Genomic DNA, 13,513 nt, shown 5'->3' with positions numbered 1-13,513 from the left:
AGTTAATTAGATGATTCAGGTGATTAGTTGAATAGCCTACTTGTATACTTTTTCATGATATTCTAATATTTTGAGATAGGATTTTTGAGTTTTCTTAAGCTGTAAGCCAAATTCAGCAATATTCAAATAATAAAAGGCTTGAAATAGTTCAGTTGATGTGTAATGAATCCAGAATGTATGACATTTTTGTTTTTTTAATTGCATTACAGAAAGTAAAGAACTTTATCACAATATTCTAATTATCTGAGACAGTCCTGTATGTATATATATATATATATATATATATATATATATATATATATATATAATAGGCAAACGTGTGTTATCCTTTGAGCTCGAGCAGATGGGAAGGTGTCAATGTTAGGCAGCAGTAATCACGTTATCAAACAATGTTTGATACATGCGATCACATGAAGACAATAGCTAAATGAACGCAATCGGATGACATTGCAAGCCTCATGCGAGTCTTCATGAATGCAGCGCATTTGACAGAGCCCTGCTCTCCCCTCTATGTGAGTAGGTGGACACTCACATAATATACTGTAACTGTATATTATATTCAAGTAGTCCCTGGGTTACGAACGAATTCCGTTCCTACGCTGGCGACGTAACCTGAATTTCTGCTTTAGTCGGAATTAACCCTTTAAATACTCCTAAATCTCAAAATAACTATCCAAAAAGTCCAAAAATATTATATTTTGTTTAATGATGGAGGATACACTGCCATCTGGTGGCAGCATTGGGTTTGGCTGGACTGTCGCCTTGTATGACTGAGAAGAAGACTTCTGACATGGATAAAGGATAGCTCTGCTCTGGATTGGCCCACATAAGGTTGTAAGTTATTTCAGCTAATATATGTTTGTGTATGCATTTGTAATGACGTTTCCAGCTACAGTTTGTGAAGTTACATGTGAGCGATTTGCTATGAGAATTGTACATATGTTACCATTCGTAGCATTTAAGCTAGCAGACTTTTGTTAGGCAAATTAGGCTAATTTAATCGACTAAAATTGAAATATTGATCAGACTAGATAGATGTTTGAACAACAATTGTTTTGTGTCAAGTGTTTTATTGTAAAAATCCGTGTTGTTTTGAACATAAGTGTACATATGTTACAGCTTTTCAAATTGTCAAAAGTGAAGGAAGTCAAAAACCACAATTGCTTTGTTTGTTGTCTGTCTAGCTGAACAACTTCACGTTTAGTGAGGACAGAACGCACCATATTAATAAAGTTAAAAATAAGCTACTGGGAGGTACAAAAAGGTACTGTTTACAGGACTTGGGGGTGGGGGGGGACTGGAGACAAAATGGTGGACGAGAAACTGGCGTCGTAAAGTCGTGTATGTATAGTATTTATACAGTATATAGTGTATGAACTTGTACATAACCTCGTGTGTGGTTGTTCGTATATATAAGTACAGTGGGGCAAATAAGTATTTAGTTAACCACTAATTTGTACAAGTTCTCCCACTTGAAAATATTAGAGAGGCCTGTAATTGTCAACATGGGTAAACCTCAACCATGAGGGACAGAATGTGGGGAAAATAAACTAGAAAATCACATTGTTTGATTTTTAAAGAATTTATTTCCAAATCATGGTGGAAAATAAGTATTTGGTCGATACCAAAAGTTCATCTCAATACTTTGTTTTGTACCCTTTGTTGGAAATAACGGAGCCCAAACGTTTTCAGTAACTCTTCACAAGCTTTTCACACACTGTTGCTGGTATTTTGGCCCATTCCTCCATGGAGATCTCCTCTAGAGCAGTGATGTTTTGGGGCTGTCATTGGGCAACACGGACTTTCAACACCCTCTACAGATTTTCTAAGGGGTTGAGATCTGGAGACTGGCTCGGCCACTCCAGGACCTTGAAATACTACTTACAAAGCCACTCCTTTGTTGCCCTGGCTGTGTGTTTGGGATCAGTGTCATGCTGAAAGACCCAGCCGCATATCATCTTCAATGCCCTTGCTGATGGAAGGAGATTTTCACTCAAAATCTCTCGATACATGGCCCCATTCATTCTTTCCTTTACACAGATCAGTCGTCCTGGTACCTTTGCAGAAAAACGGCCCCAAAGCATGATGTTTCCACCCCCATGCCTCACAGTGGGTATGGTGTTCATCGGATGCAATTCAGTATTCTTTCTCCTCCAAACACGAGAACTTGTGTTTCTACCAAAAATTTCTATTTTGGTTTCATTTGACCATAACACATTCTCCCAGTCCTCTTCTGGATCATCCAAATGCTCTCTAGGGAGCAGCAGATGGGCCTGGATGTGTACTGGCTTCAGCAGGGGGACACGTCTGGCAGTGCAGGATTTGAGTCCCTGGCGGCGCATTGTGTTACTGATAGTAGCCTTTGTTACTGTGGTCCCAGCTCTCTGTAGGTCATTCACTAGGTCCCCCCGTGTGGTTCTGGGATTTTTGCTCACCGTTCTTGTTATCATTTTGACGCCACGGGGTGAGATCCTGCATGGAGCCCCAGATCAAGGGAGATTATCAGTGGTCTTGTATGTCTTCCATTTTCTAATAACTGCTCCCACAGTTGATTTCTTTACAGCAAGTGTTTTACTTATTGCAGATTCAGTCTTCCCAGCCTGGTGCAGGTCTACAATTTTGTCTCTGTTGTCCTTCGACAGCTCTTTGGTCTTGGCCATAGTGGAGTTTGGAGTGTGACTGACTGAGATTGTGGACAGGTGTCTTTTATACCGATAATGAGTTAAAACAGGTGCCATTAATACAGGTAACGAGTGGAGCCTCGTTAGACCTCGATAGACGTTAGACCTCTTTGACACCCAGAAATCTTTCGTGTTCATAGGTGACCAAATACTTATTTTCCAGTCTAATTTGGAAATAAATTCTTTGAAAAATCAAACAATGTGATTTTCTGTTTTTTTTTTTCAACATTCTGTCTCATGGTTGAGGTTTACCCATGTTGACAATTACAGGCCTCTCTAATCTTTTCAAGTAGGAGAACTTGCACAATTCGTGGTTGACTACTTATTTTCCCCACTGTATGTATCAGCGTTGTCACTAATGCGATACTGTAACCTGATTACATTCTTTCAGTAACGCGCAATCTTACGCGTTCATTTTTCCAAACCAGTAATCTGGTTAAAGTTAGTTTCCTTAGCGCAAGTGCGTTACTATTTTGTTATTTCCTCATTATGTACGTAGAATGAAGAATACTGCAGTCATGTACAAAGAGCATTTTGAATAGAAATGTTGCTCTTGAGTTTGTGAGTGACATCACATGTCACATTTTCTAATTAGAGGACCAAAAAAAAAAAAAACGGGTCACGTGTATTACCGTGCTGTGTGAGCGCTAAGAGTGCGGCCAACACAACATTGCCAAGCTACCTCGTCATGATGGGACCAATGAAAAAAATTGGAGAGATAACACAAACTGCTGTGTTTCCTTACTGGAAATCAGCCATTACTTCAATTTTTTGTCGGGTTAAGATGACAAAAATATCTCCCCGTGTTGCAAACTTTGCGCTGGCCCAAAATGACTGGACCGCTAAAAACTCCACATCCAATTCAAGGAACCACTTGGAATTACAGCACAACACGACAAATCTAAAAAGCCTACAGGTAACGAGACAGCCAGCCCTTCTACAGTTTGTAACCAGTATGTAAATTTTATAGTTTGTAACCATAGGCGGAGTTTGACTTTTTTTTTTGGGGGGGGGGGGGGGGGGGTGCAAAACATGTTGATGACCCTGAAACAAAAGTCCAAAGTTCGGACGCACCTCATCATTTGTGCGTTTTCTTTATTTTCACAACTATTTACATTGTAAATTCTCACCGAAGATATCAAAACTATGAATGAACATGTGTAATTAGTCTTTGGAGTTGATTTCAATTAATTCTGTGGAGGTTGTCAGTTTTTTGATAGTTTCAGGGCTCCGGAGTGGCTAATCTCGCACGAGTGGTGGAATGGTGGTTGAAATCAAATCCATCGATTAATTAAATCCCCGCTAACTCAAAGATTAAGCCTTAAGTGAAAAATTTAATTACATGAGAGGACATTTTTCTGTTGTCATTCTTATGTTGAGGCAGCAAAGGGAGAAAAAAATGGTTAAAAGTATTGGCTGAATTACTTTTAAATTAACTTAGTTACTTTGATTATAAAGTAATCAGTAAAGTAAATAGATCTTTTTTTAGGCGTAATCAATAGTTACTTTTTCAAAGTAATCTGTGACAACACTTTTATCTGTATATAGTATACATAATGAGATTGATAATAATTCATGTGCTATGTGTGTGCATGTAAGATAGATGTACTTCACACATTTAAAGTGCCTGTGACACGAAAAAGCATGTTTATTTCATAATACACGCGGTATTTTATGCTCCTGAATGATATGGACCGCTTGGATGTGTGTGGAAGCGATCGCTATATTTATTTAGTTTTTTGAATCCCGCGCCAGGAAAATGAGTGACTTCCGGCTTCGGTCTTGCATTGAGGAGGAGGGCGCTGTGACGTGTACGGTAGAAGACGTCCTCTTCACGCTACAGTGTACTGTTGTGTATGAGGACGAAGGATTCAGCTGATTTTGCGGATTAATACGTTTATTTTTCGCATCACGCCAGCCAAACGACTGCAGAAAAATCATTCTGTATGAGGGAGAGGCGTATGCGCCTTTTTGGAGTTTCAAAAGGTTCCCATTCACCGTGGATATTTACTGTGGGACCATTGGACTTACGAGGAAGTGAGTAAACATCTTGTTTTGTATTATGTCAAATACGAATACAGCGATTACAAAGTAAACACTACAAACTTCCTTTAAATGAAGGACTACTTACGTTTGATCATTGATAGGCATGTAAAAAGCTCTCCTAATGCATTAGCAGCAGCACGTTAGCTGCGTTAGCTCCAGCCACCCTCCTCCGGGGAACGAACTGTAAATTGCTCTCCGCCGGGCGGTTTGCCGATCCGCTAAGACATTCGACAACCGGGTCGTCATGTCAAATAATTCAGGATAGCTTTGTGTGATTTTCCGCTTTGAAGACTTTGAAACATCACTCGGTTCGGGTTAGCATGTCGGCTAGCTGTCACTCCTTCTGGTTTGTTTACATTCTCCGAAGCCGGGGAAGGGAAATGACATATGTCCGATTTAGGTGTCATAAAATATCGTTCGGGAGGTGCGACAGTAAAGGTGAAGTCGACAGTTTTGACCATTATGGAGTAATTTTGCCATGTCGTCTTGAATAAATGGATTTTTATTATTTCGTATTCCATTTAACACAAGATTGTTATTTGTCTTGACCATGCCATTTATTTAGCAATTGGGGAAAATACTTGGATAAAAAGAATATCCTGTAGAAATATGGAAGTAAAGAGACAGAAACAATGACATTTTGCCGCTCTCTTCGTCGCGTTTTCCTCATTGTGAATAGTTCCCCCTCGACGGGCTGACTGGTCCTTCTCAAGCCATTTATATAGCTATTGGGGAAAAATACTTGGATAAAAAGAATATCCTGTAAAAATATGGAAGTAAAGAGACAGAAACAATGACATTTTGCCGCTCTCTTCGTCGCGTTTTCCTCATTGTGAATAGTTCCCCCTCGACGGGCTGACTGGTCCTTCTCAAGCCATTTATATAGCTATTGGGGAAAAATACTTGCATAAAAAGAATATCCTGTAAAAATATTGGAGTAGAGAGACTGAAACAATGACATTTTGCGGCTCTCTTCGTCGCGTTTTCCTCGTTCTGAACAATTCCCCCTCAATGGGCTGAATAGTAAAACCGATGAGCCCAGTCTACGGCTAACGTCATCCACCTGTTGGGGACGCTAAAGCCCTATAATGGTAGGCGTGGCTAACCGGCAGATTAAAAGACTAATTTCTCGTCATCTGCGCTTTGCTAAATTGTTGTATATAGTCGAATCGTCTGAAAATATGATTTTAATTCACATAATAATGCCATTTAAGACTTTTTTTCTGGTGTCATATGCTCTTTAATCCCGACTGTGTTTTAGAACACAGTGTCCTGAAAATGATCAAGGAGGAGCTTTTTTACCCAGCAGCCACCACCACACCCCCTAAACTCCCCGGCCACACCTCTGGGCCCGAAACTCCCCGCCATACCCTCCTAGGCAAACAAGCATTGATAACAGACTAATGGTACGAGGAAAGACGAGCAGGAAGGCCAGAGTGGGGGAAGGGTGAGTGGTGCAGAAGGTAGGGGGAAGAAGCGGGGGGTTAAGTACAGAATGTTCAGACTTTGCTAAGGAAACGCATATACACAAATTCACACTGGGGTCACTGCTCACCTGCGAGTCCAGAATAGGCGTGGCCGTGTTTGATTGTCGCCACAACCAGCTGAACATGACCCCCATCCTCACTAGCGTGCTGTTCGAGAGCTCGAATTAAAAGTCGGTACAAGTCAGAGTCGCCGGTCCTCCTGGGCTCCCGGTGAAGCTGTCCCTGTGTTTGAGCACTCGTGTCGAAGCGGGGTGGGACTGGGGGATGGACAGTCCCAGCTTGACTATGTCGGGTCAGCCCTCTGCTAGGAGGAAGCTACTATATTGGGCCCAGTATGCTTTAGTAGTTATGTAAGAGAAGCAAGTGTGAGAGTCCTTCAAATGAAGACGGAAGCGAGTAGGGAATCAAAAGTCCCACTGTCTCGTGGTAGTTAACCAATCAGAGTAAATGTCCTATGTTAAAATTTGTTAAAATACTTTGAAAAAAATCTCATGCAAATTGTACAAAAAATTATAAATCTTCAATCAAAATTTCAGAGCTGAATAATTGCTTTTCCAAAATTTGTATTGAAAAAAAAAAATGTTAAACTCAGTTTAAACATAGTTTAAATATAGGACATTTTTTTAATGGATTTTTTTTTTTTTTTTAAGTGACATACTCAAGAAATATACACAGAGTTCAAAGATAGCTGCGATATTTGAGAAAGATTATCATACAAAATTCCGCAGTTAAATGGGGAAAAACTCAGAAAATTTTGGAGTTCAGGAATTGTTGAAAAATGACATACATTGGAAAGGATCATTATTATATTTTTGTGCTGGCATTTTGACTTTTCCTCAACTTATTTCAAGTTGTGTTCACTGCTGTTTTAACGGCGATCTCTATATATATTTATATAACATACTGCACAACAGTTAAGAACTGGCTAAATAGCAGTCTTGTCCACTTTCTACATTCATTATTCATCCGGTGACAAGCGTGGGCCCTGCTGCCCAGTGCCGCACATATTTGCCTTTGCATAAACACATGCATGGAGGTTGTGTGCACACGTGTGTTTGTGCAACACCTACAGTACACGGCCCAAATAGAATATTCTGTTCTTGGTATTTAAAAGGGGAATAGTTACCCCCCAAATTGGCAATTGTTGATATCGTATCGTATCTTGTCGATACCAAGTTGCAATATTTTTAAAAAGCAGGGTTTCCACTACATATAAAGGATTGTGGCACACTGCCATACCAAAATAAAAGCCACCACGCCTTGCAAATGAATTAAAAAAAAAAAAAGAAAAAAAAGATTTAAAGATGCATTCTAATTTAAACTGTAATTTAACAACATGTCCAAATATATGTATATGTATATATGGTGGAAAACACTCAAGTGATTTGAAGTTCCACTCTGAGACCCCCAATTTTACCAAATTTCAAAATTGTCCTATATGATGTGTGCATCATTGGAAAGCTTAAAATCTTTCTTTTTTTTTTTTTTTTTTTTTTTTTTTTTTAAACCTGTCCTGTTCAGCTGTTTGACACAGAGAATGGAAGTCTAAGTGCCCAGATTCTGAACAGTTTTAATGTTTCACATTGAGAGTCTGACATACTCCCATTGTGATCATTCAAAATACCTTTTTATTATGACAAAGCAGCGAACAGGAAGGGATTATGGGGGGACAGAAGAAAAGAAATGCAAGAGAAGAAGGAAAAACACATACACAAACAACAACTAGAAATACATTGAACATCTAAACTAGTTACTAATATGCTGGTGCTATCGTCAGCGAGATGTATTTCCGGTTTACACCATGTGGGGGCCTATTGGCCAGTGAAAGAGGAGAATGGGGGTGGGGGTGTCTATAAGCCTATAAGCTAAGTGATTGAAAGGGGTAGAGTGTACACAAATCAGTTCTGTGATCTAGAACCCAGTAATCGTGTGAATCTCTTATGAGTAAACCCGTTGGCGACCAACCCTACGCCGCCGCATCGCCAATCCCGGCACCGGGACCCCCGACCCGAGAATGCCCTACCACATCCAGCAGCACGCAGGCCCCACCGGGCGCGCGACAGCCACGCAGACGGGCGGAGAAGCCGCGCGGGCGCCAACCCAGGGCCACAGCCCCCACCCAGCCAGCCCGGGGAGGGAGGGAGGGCGGGCGCGGGGGCGGGGGGCCATGCGCAGCCCATCCCTCCTCCCGCAGCCCAGCAAAGGAGCCATCGTCCCCCCCCCGGGACCCAGGGTGGTCCCCCGGGCCACCCGCGCACCCATCAACCGGCCTTCAGGGATGGCAGGAGGGGACGCACCACCAACCCCACGCCTACACCCACCCCCGCCCGCCCACCCGGGCCACGAGCCACAGCCACAGCCCCCCAACCGGCACGGCACGCCACGGGACCCCCAGCGGCCCACCAAGCCCCAGGCAAGGCAGGGTCCCCCGCCGGTGCAGGCGACACCCCGCTGATACACCGGCGCCCAGTCAGCGACCCGCGACGGAGCGCAGGGCGGATGCCCAGCCAGAGAAGAGAGGGGAAGGCGGAGGCAGGAGAACGCCCAGGAACTGCCACGGGGCGATGCAAGATCGGAGACCCGACCCCCCAACCTACTCCCGCGGCCGGCAGCCGAGGCAGAGGGGAGGCCACACCCCAGGAGCCACGCCATATAAAAAAGTGTGGGACCCACCTACCACCCTATTACTGTGGCTGCCAGGTTCCCGACTGGCAGCCATCACCCAGCAACGTGATGGGGGTGTGAGGGGAGGGTAGTGCAATGTATGCATTAAAATAGGAGAGCTTGGCTTGGGGCAGTGGGACCGCAGCATGGAGCTTCTGCCCAGCCGCCCGTCCCACCGCCCTTTGCCAGAGCTCTCCTGTGGAGTATGATGTGTGGTGCATTTAAAAAAGGTGCAGAGATGGCGGGGCCTGTGGTGAGGAGGCAGCCGTGAGGTACCCCCACCCCCAACAGGTCCCAACCATCCCACAACCTTGGTGTGTGGTGCATTAAAAACAGGGGGGAGCCGGGCCGGGACTGTAAAGCCCCGTCCCAACTCTCCCCGGAGAAATGTATGAGCATGTAAGTGCCAAGGTGAAAAATATTTACAGTGCCGAAGTGAGAAGTGCGTGAGTTAAGAGGCAGGCTCCCGCGGGCGTGGCCCCGTCCACCAGAACCACCGGCCGCAGGGCAGAAGAGGCGTCAGGGCCCCGATCAATCTCCGCCCCAGACCACCCACGGCGCCTCCGCGACCGCCCCCCCCCCCCCACCCACCGAGCACCCACCCCGCACTCCGAGCAGGCGCCACACCAAGCGCCGGCGACCAGGGGACGTCCACCCCACCGGCAAGGGACAGCAAGCCTCACCCAGGGCCCCAAGAGGCCCCGCCAACGACCCCGCCGGCCGGGGGGCAGCAGCGGCCGCCGCGGCCCAGGGAGGCGGACAGGGCCGGAAGCAGACCAAGGGGACGGAAGCGCGCCCCCCACAACCCACCCCCGGGCCAGGAGGGGCACGCGGCATGACACCAGAGGGCACCTCCCCGGCACCCGGTACAGGGAGACGCGGCTCCGGCCGGGCGGACCTGGGAGGGAACCATGGCTGCCGCATGCACCCCCCGGCCCCCACCCCAACTCCACCCCACCCCGGCCGGCCGGGGAAGGGCCGCGGCCCCGGACCGGCACCCGCGCGGCCCCCCCACCCGCCCACGACACCAGCGCGCGCCCGACGGGACCCCCGCACAGCCAGACGCAACCAGACAAGCCCCGGCCGAAAATCCCGGGGGCCAAGACCGGCGACAGGACGGCCCAGGGCAGGACGCCAACAAACTCCACCTGTAAAGCTGACAGAAGAAGAGGTTTATCAAACACCATTAGATGTATGCCAAGGACCGGTGAAGTGTATTATTTACGCATAGTTCCTTAATTGTTCCAAGTCTGATAATATATCGGGTGTTCCAAAAAAAAGTTGCATATGTTCCCCAGCAGCTGGAAACCAAATTGTCTATGAGTATCCTTGTAAAATAAGCCCATTGACCGACTAAACTGTGAAGGAAGAAAGTGTATTTATTACATGCTGTTGGGAGTGTACAAAACAGTTTGGATTTAAACATGTCCTGTTTCCAGCTGCAGAAGGATGCATACAACTTCCCTGGACACCCCGCATACATCAATTTATGTGTACATTTTTATTATTTTTGTGGCATTCCTTCGCAGGTGAGAGAGAATCCTTATTCTATGTTCATCATTCTTGCGACCGTTTCCCACTGTTGTTCGTATTTGTCCATTTTATTTGTCTGTTTGGCAGATATTTTCTCTAATGTTATATATTCAATAATTAGATTTAGCCATTGGTTAATGCTAATGTTTTGTTTGTTTTTCCAATTCAACAATATTGTTTTTTTGGCTATCGTTAGACTTGCTAGTAGTGGACGGGTTTGATGGATAGAGATATTCACTGTATTCAGATCGCCAAGCAGACAAAGAGTTGGAGACAATGGAATCCTGCAGTTCAATAGGAAAGAGAGTTTCTTCGTTACCTGTGCCCAGAAATCTTGTATTGGTTTACATTGCCAAAGAGCATGAAAGTATGTATCTGAAGTATCTTCGTTGCAGTTTGTACATTTATCGGATTGGGAGAACCCCATTTTGTGCATTTTAGATTGAGTAATATGCCATCTGTGCAGTATTTTGAACTGTATAAGCTGAAGGTTCTTATTCTTTGTCATTATAAATGTATTTTTACAGATGTTGGACCAATAGTTATTATCTAATGTTACCGAAAGTTCGTTATTCCATTTTTCGATTGGTAGGCAAGTAGAGTTGTTACATGAGAGGGCTTTATATACTTTTGAAAGTATTTTTTTTTGTTGAGGATGCATATTTATTATTTTATTTACGAAAGGTGGTGGGTCTAACGTACCCGTTAGTGATGGAAATTTGCTTCTGATGGCTGCCCTGATTTTATTGTATTGCAGGAAATTGACCCCTTTGATCTGGAAATCTTGCATTATTTTTTCATATGACATGAATGTATTATCTTTAAACAAATGCTGTAACTGGTTTATTCCCGTATCATCCCATGCGCTGAAATAAATAGGATTTTTATTAACTCCAAAGTCTGGGTTGTGCCAGATTGGTGAGAATTTACACGGGGCTTGTTGTGATTGCGTAATTTCCATACCTCTCCACCAGGCTTTCAAGGTACATGCTATCATTGGGTTTTTGAAGCAGCTATGGTGCTTAATACTAGAGCTAATAAAGGGGAGGTTTGCCAATTGTATTTGGTTGCAGTCTGTTTGCTCTAATTCTAGCCATGACTGTTGTTCAGTGTTAAGATATAACCACCTAATAAGATATTGTATTTGATTTGCTATATAATAGTGTTGGAAATTAGGGGCCTCTAGACCCCCCTCTGGTTTATTTCTTTGCAATTTGGCAAGGCTAATTCTGTTTTTCTTGTTTTTAAAGTAGAATTTTGTGACGGCTGAGTCTAGGTCTTGAAACCATTTTTGAGTGGGTTTAAAGGGGATCATTGAGAACAAATAGTTTATTTGTGGTAATACTTTCATTTTGACTGTTGCTATCCGGCCCAAAAGTGAGATGGGTAGATTATTCCAGTGTGTCAAATCTTCACATATTTTTGCTAAGAGAGGTGTATGGTTTAGTTTAGTTAATTCTGTAAGTTTTGGTGAAATGTTGATTCCAAGATACTTTATATTCCCTATTGGAATATTGTGATTTTGATTTGCAGGATTCCATGAGTTTGTTGATAAGGGCATTATAATTGATTTCGACCAATTTATAGCATAATCTGATATTTGTGAAAATGTCTTTATTAGTTCAAAAGTCTCATGTAGGGAGGATTCTGGTTTTTCTAGATATAATAGTATATCGTCTGCGTATAAGTTAATTTTGTGTTCTGATGTGCGCGAGCAAATCCCTTTGATATTAGCGTTTTGTCTTATTGCAATTGCTAATGGTTCAATAAATAGAGCGAATAATAGGGGTGAGAGTGGACAGCCTTGTCGAGTTCCCCTTTGAAGACAGAAACTTTGTGAAATGACCCCGTTTGTGTTTACAGTGGCTTTTGGGGCGTTGTAGAATATTTTTATCCAGCGGATAAATGGCTCACCGAAGCCAAATTTTTCCAAAACTTTGAAGAGAAAAATCCAGTTGACTTTGTCAAATGCTTTTTCTGCGTCCAAAGAGAGGATAATTGCTTTCTGTTTATAATTCTGTGCAATATTAATAAGATTTAACAAGCGTCTTATATTGTTTGTAGAGTTACGTCCCAGATTTTACGTCCGTTAAAATCTCTTTTCTGGGGGAAGAAAAATGTTGAATAGGAGAGCATTTAAAAAAAAAAATTAAACCACAAAACCCTAATTGGAGGCGAGAGCATGCGTGAGTAGAATTAAAGACGCCATGATTTTAATGAGATATTATCTGGTACTTACATTGTTTCGATCCAAAAACTCCATGTAGCATGTATCATCGAGTGTCAAGACACAGATGTGAATGGCCACAGCCGGATTTTGGGGTGATTTTATTGGTGAAACATGGTAAGATAACATTGGTCGTGATGCAGAAATCGCAGACATCAAGGAGTAGTCAAGATGTTCATTTCATATATTTACCCTTTTAAACGTTTTTTTTTTCCTTCAATTTTTCTTTGTTTGGATCAATTATTTATCATCTAACATATTGGGGAAAGGGCGACTGACGAAAAAATACAATTATTCGATAGTTACAAAGTAGATATCTGTGACTTTTTTACAGACCCCATTTTTTTCATTGTGACGTAATCTGTTTAAAAGTTTAAAGTATGTGATATAATAATTTTTTTAAGTCTTTTTTTTTTTTAAGCGAAATATTAGACATCAATTAATTATTCTAAGCTAAAAATGACAGACATTTTGATTAATAAATATAATTACTTCTTTTTGTGTCGGGGTTGAAACAAAAGCGGTTGCGCGACGTCTGTTAACGAGGGTTTCCAGGGTAAAAGGGACAGATTAAAAATAGATCGGGGGCTTAATGAGCCATGAAGCTGCTATGGCAGCATATAGACATATTGTTCTATCAAACACAACAGTCTTTTGGCTTAAAATACAGCAGTTTATTTTAAAGAGGAGTGCAAGAGCAGAAACTGCTTTTTCAGTCTTTTCTGTAATTTCTGCCATTTATATGTTCAGTAGCTCATTATTTATGCTCTATTTGCCAGAAGTCGTGTGAAATGGCATGTCAAATACAAATTGTTCCTTTAAACGCTTTATTTTGAAAATCACATCGGTTCTCCTGTTGCAGAATGATCTATACC

The 13,513-nt window shown here is 42.8% G+C and overlaps 1 protein-coding gene across 3 annotated transcripts in view; it reads right to left on the bottom strand.

Moving 5' to 3' along the window:
* Positions 1-13,513, bottom strand: part of LOC130912877 (cytadherence high molecular weight protein 1) — a 39,017-nt gene that overhangs the window by 13,184 nt on the left and 12,320 nt on the right. Inside the window, exon 1 of one of the 3 annotated variants that reach the window (XM_057830978.1) lies at positions 6,283-6,759. The exons of the other annotated variants lie outside the window; for them this stretch is intronic. Coding sequence (XP_057686961.1) covers positions 6,283-6,348 — 66 coding nt within the window. The 5' untranslated portion in view covers positions 6,349-6,759. Of the gene's footprint in view, positions 1-6,282; positions 6,760-13,513 lie in introns of those variants that run through there. 3 annotated transcript variants of the gene reach the window in all.

Source organism: Corythoichthys intestinalis, chromosome 3 (genome assembly GCF_030265065.1).
Source record: "Corythoichthys intestinalis isolate RoL2023-P3 chromosome 3, ASM3026506v1, whole genome shotgun sequence".
NCBI lineage: Eukaryota > Metazoa > Chordata > Actinopteri > Syngnathiformes > Syngnathidae > Corythoichthys > Corythoichthys intestinalis.
This window is presented reverse-complemented; position numbering and strand designations above follow the sequence as displayed.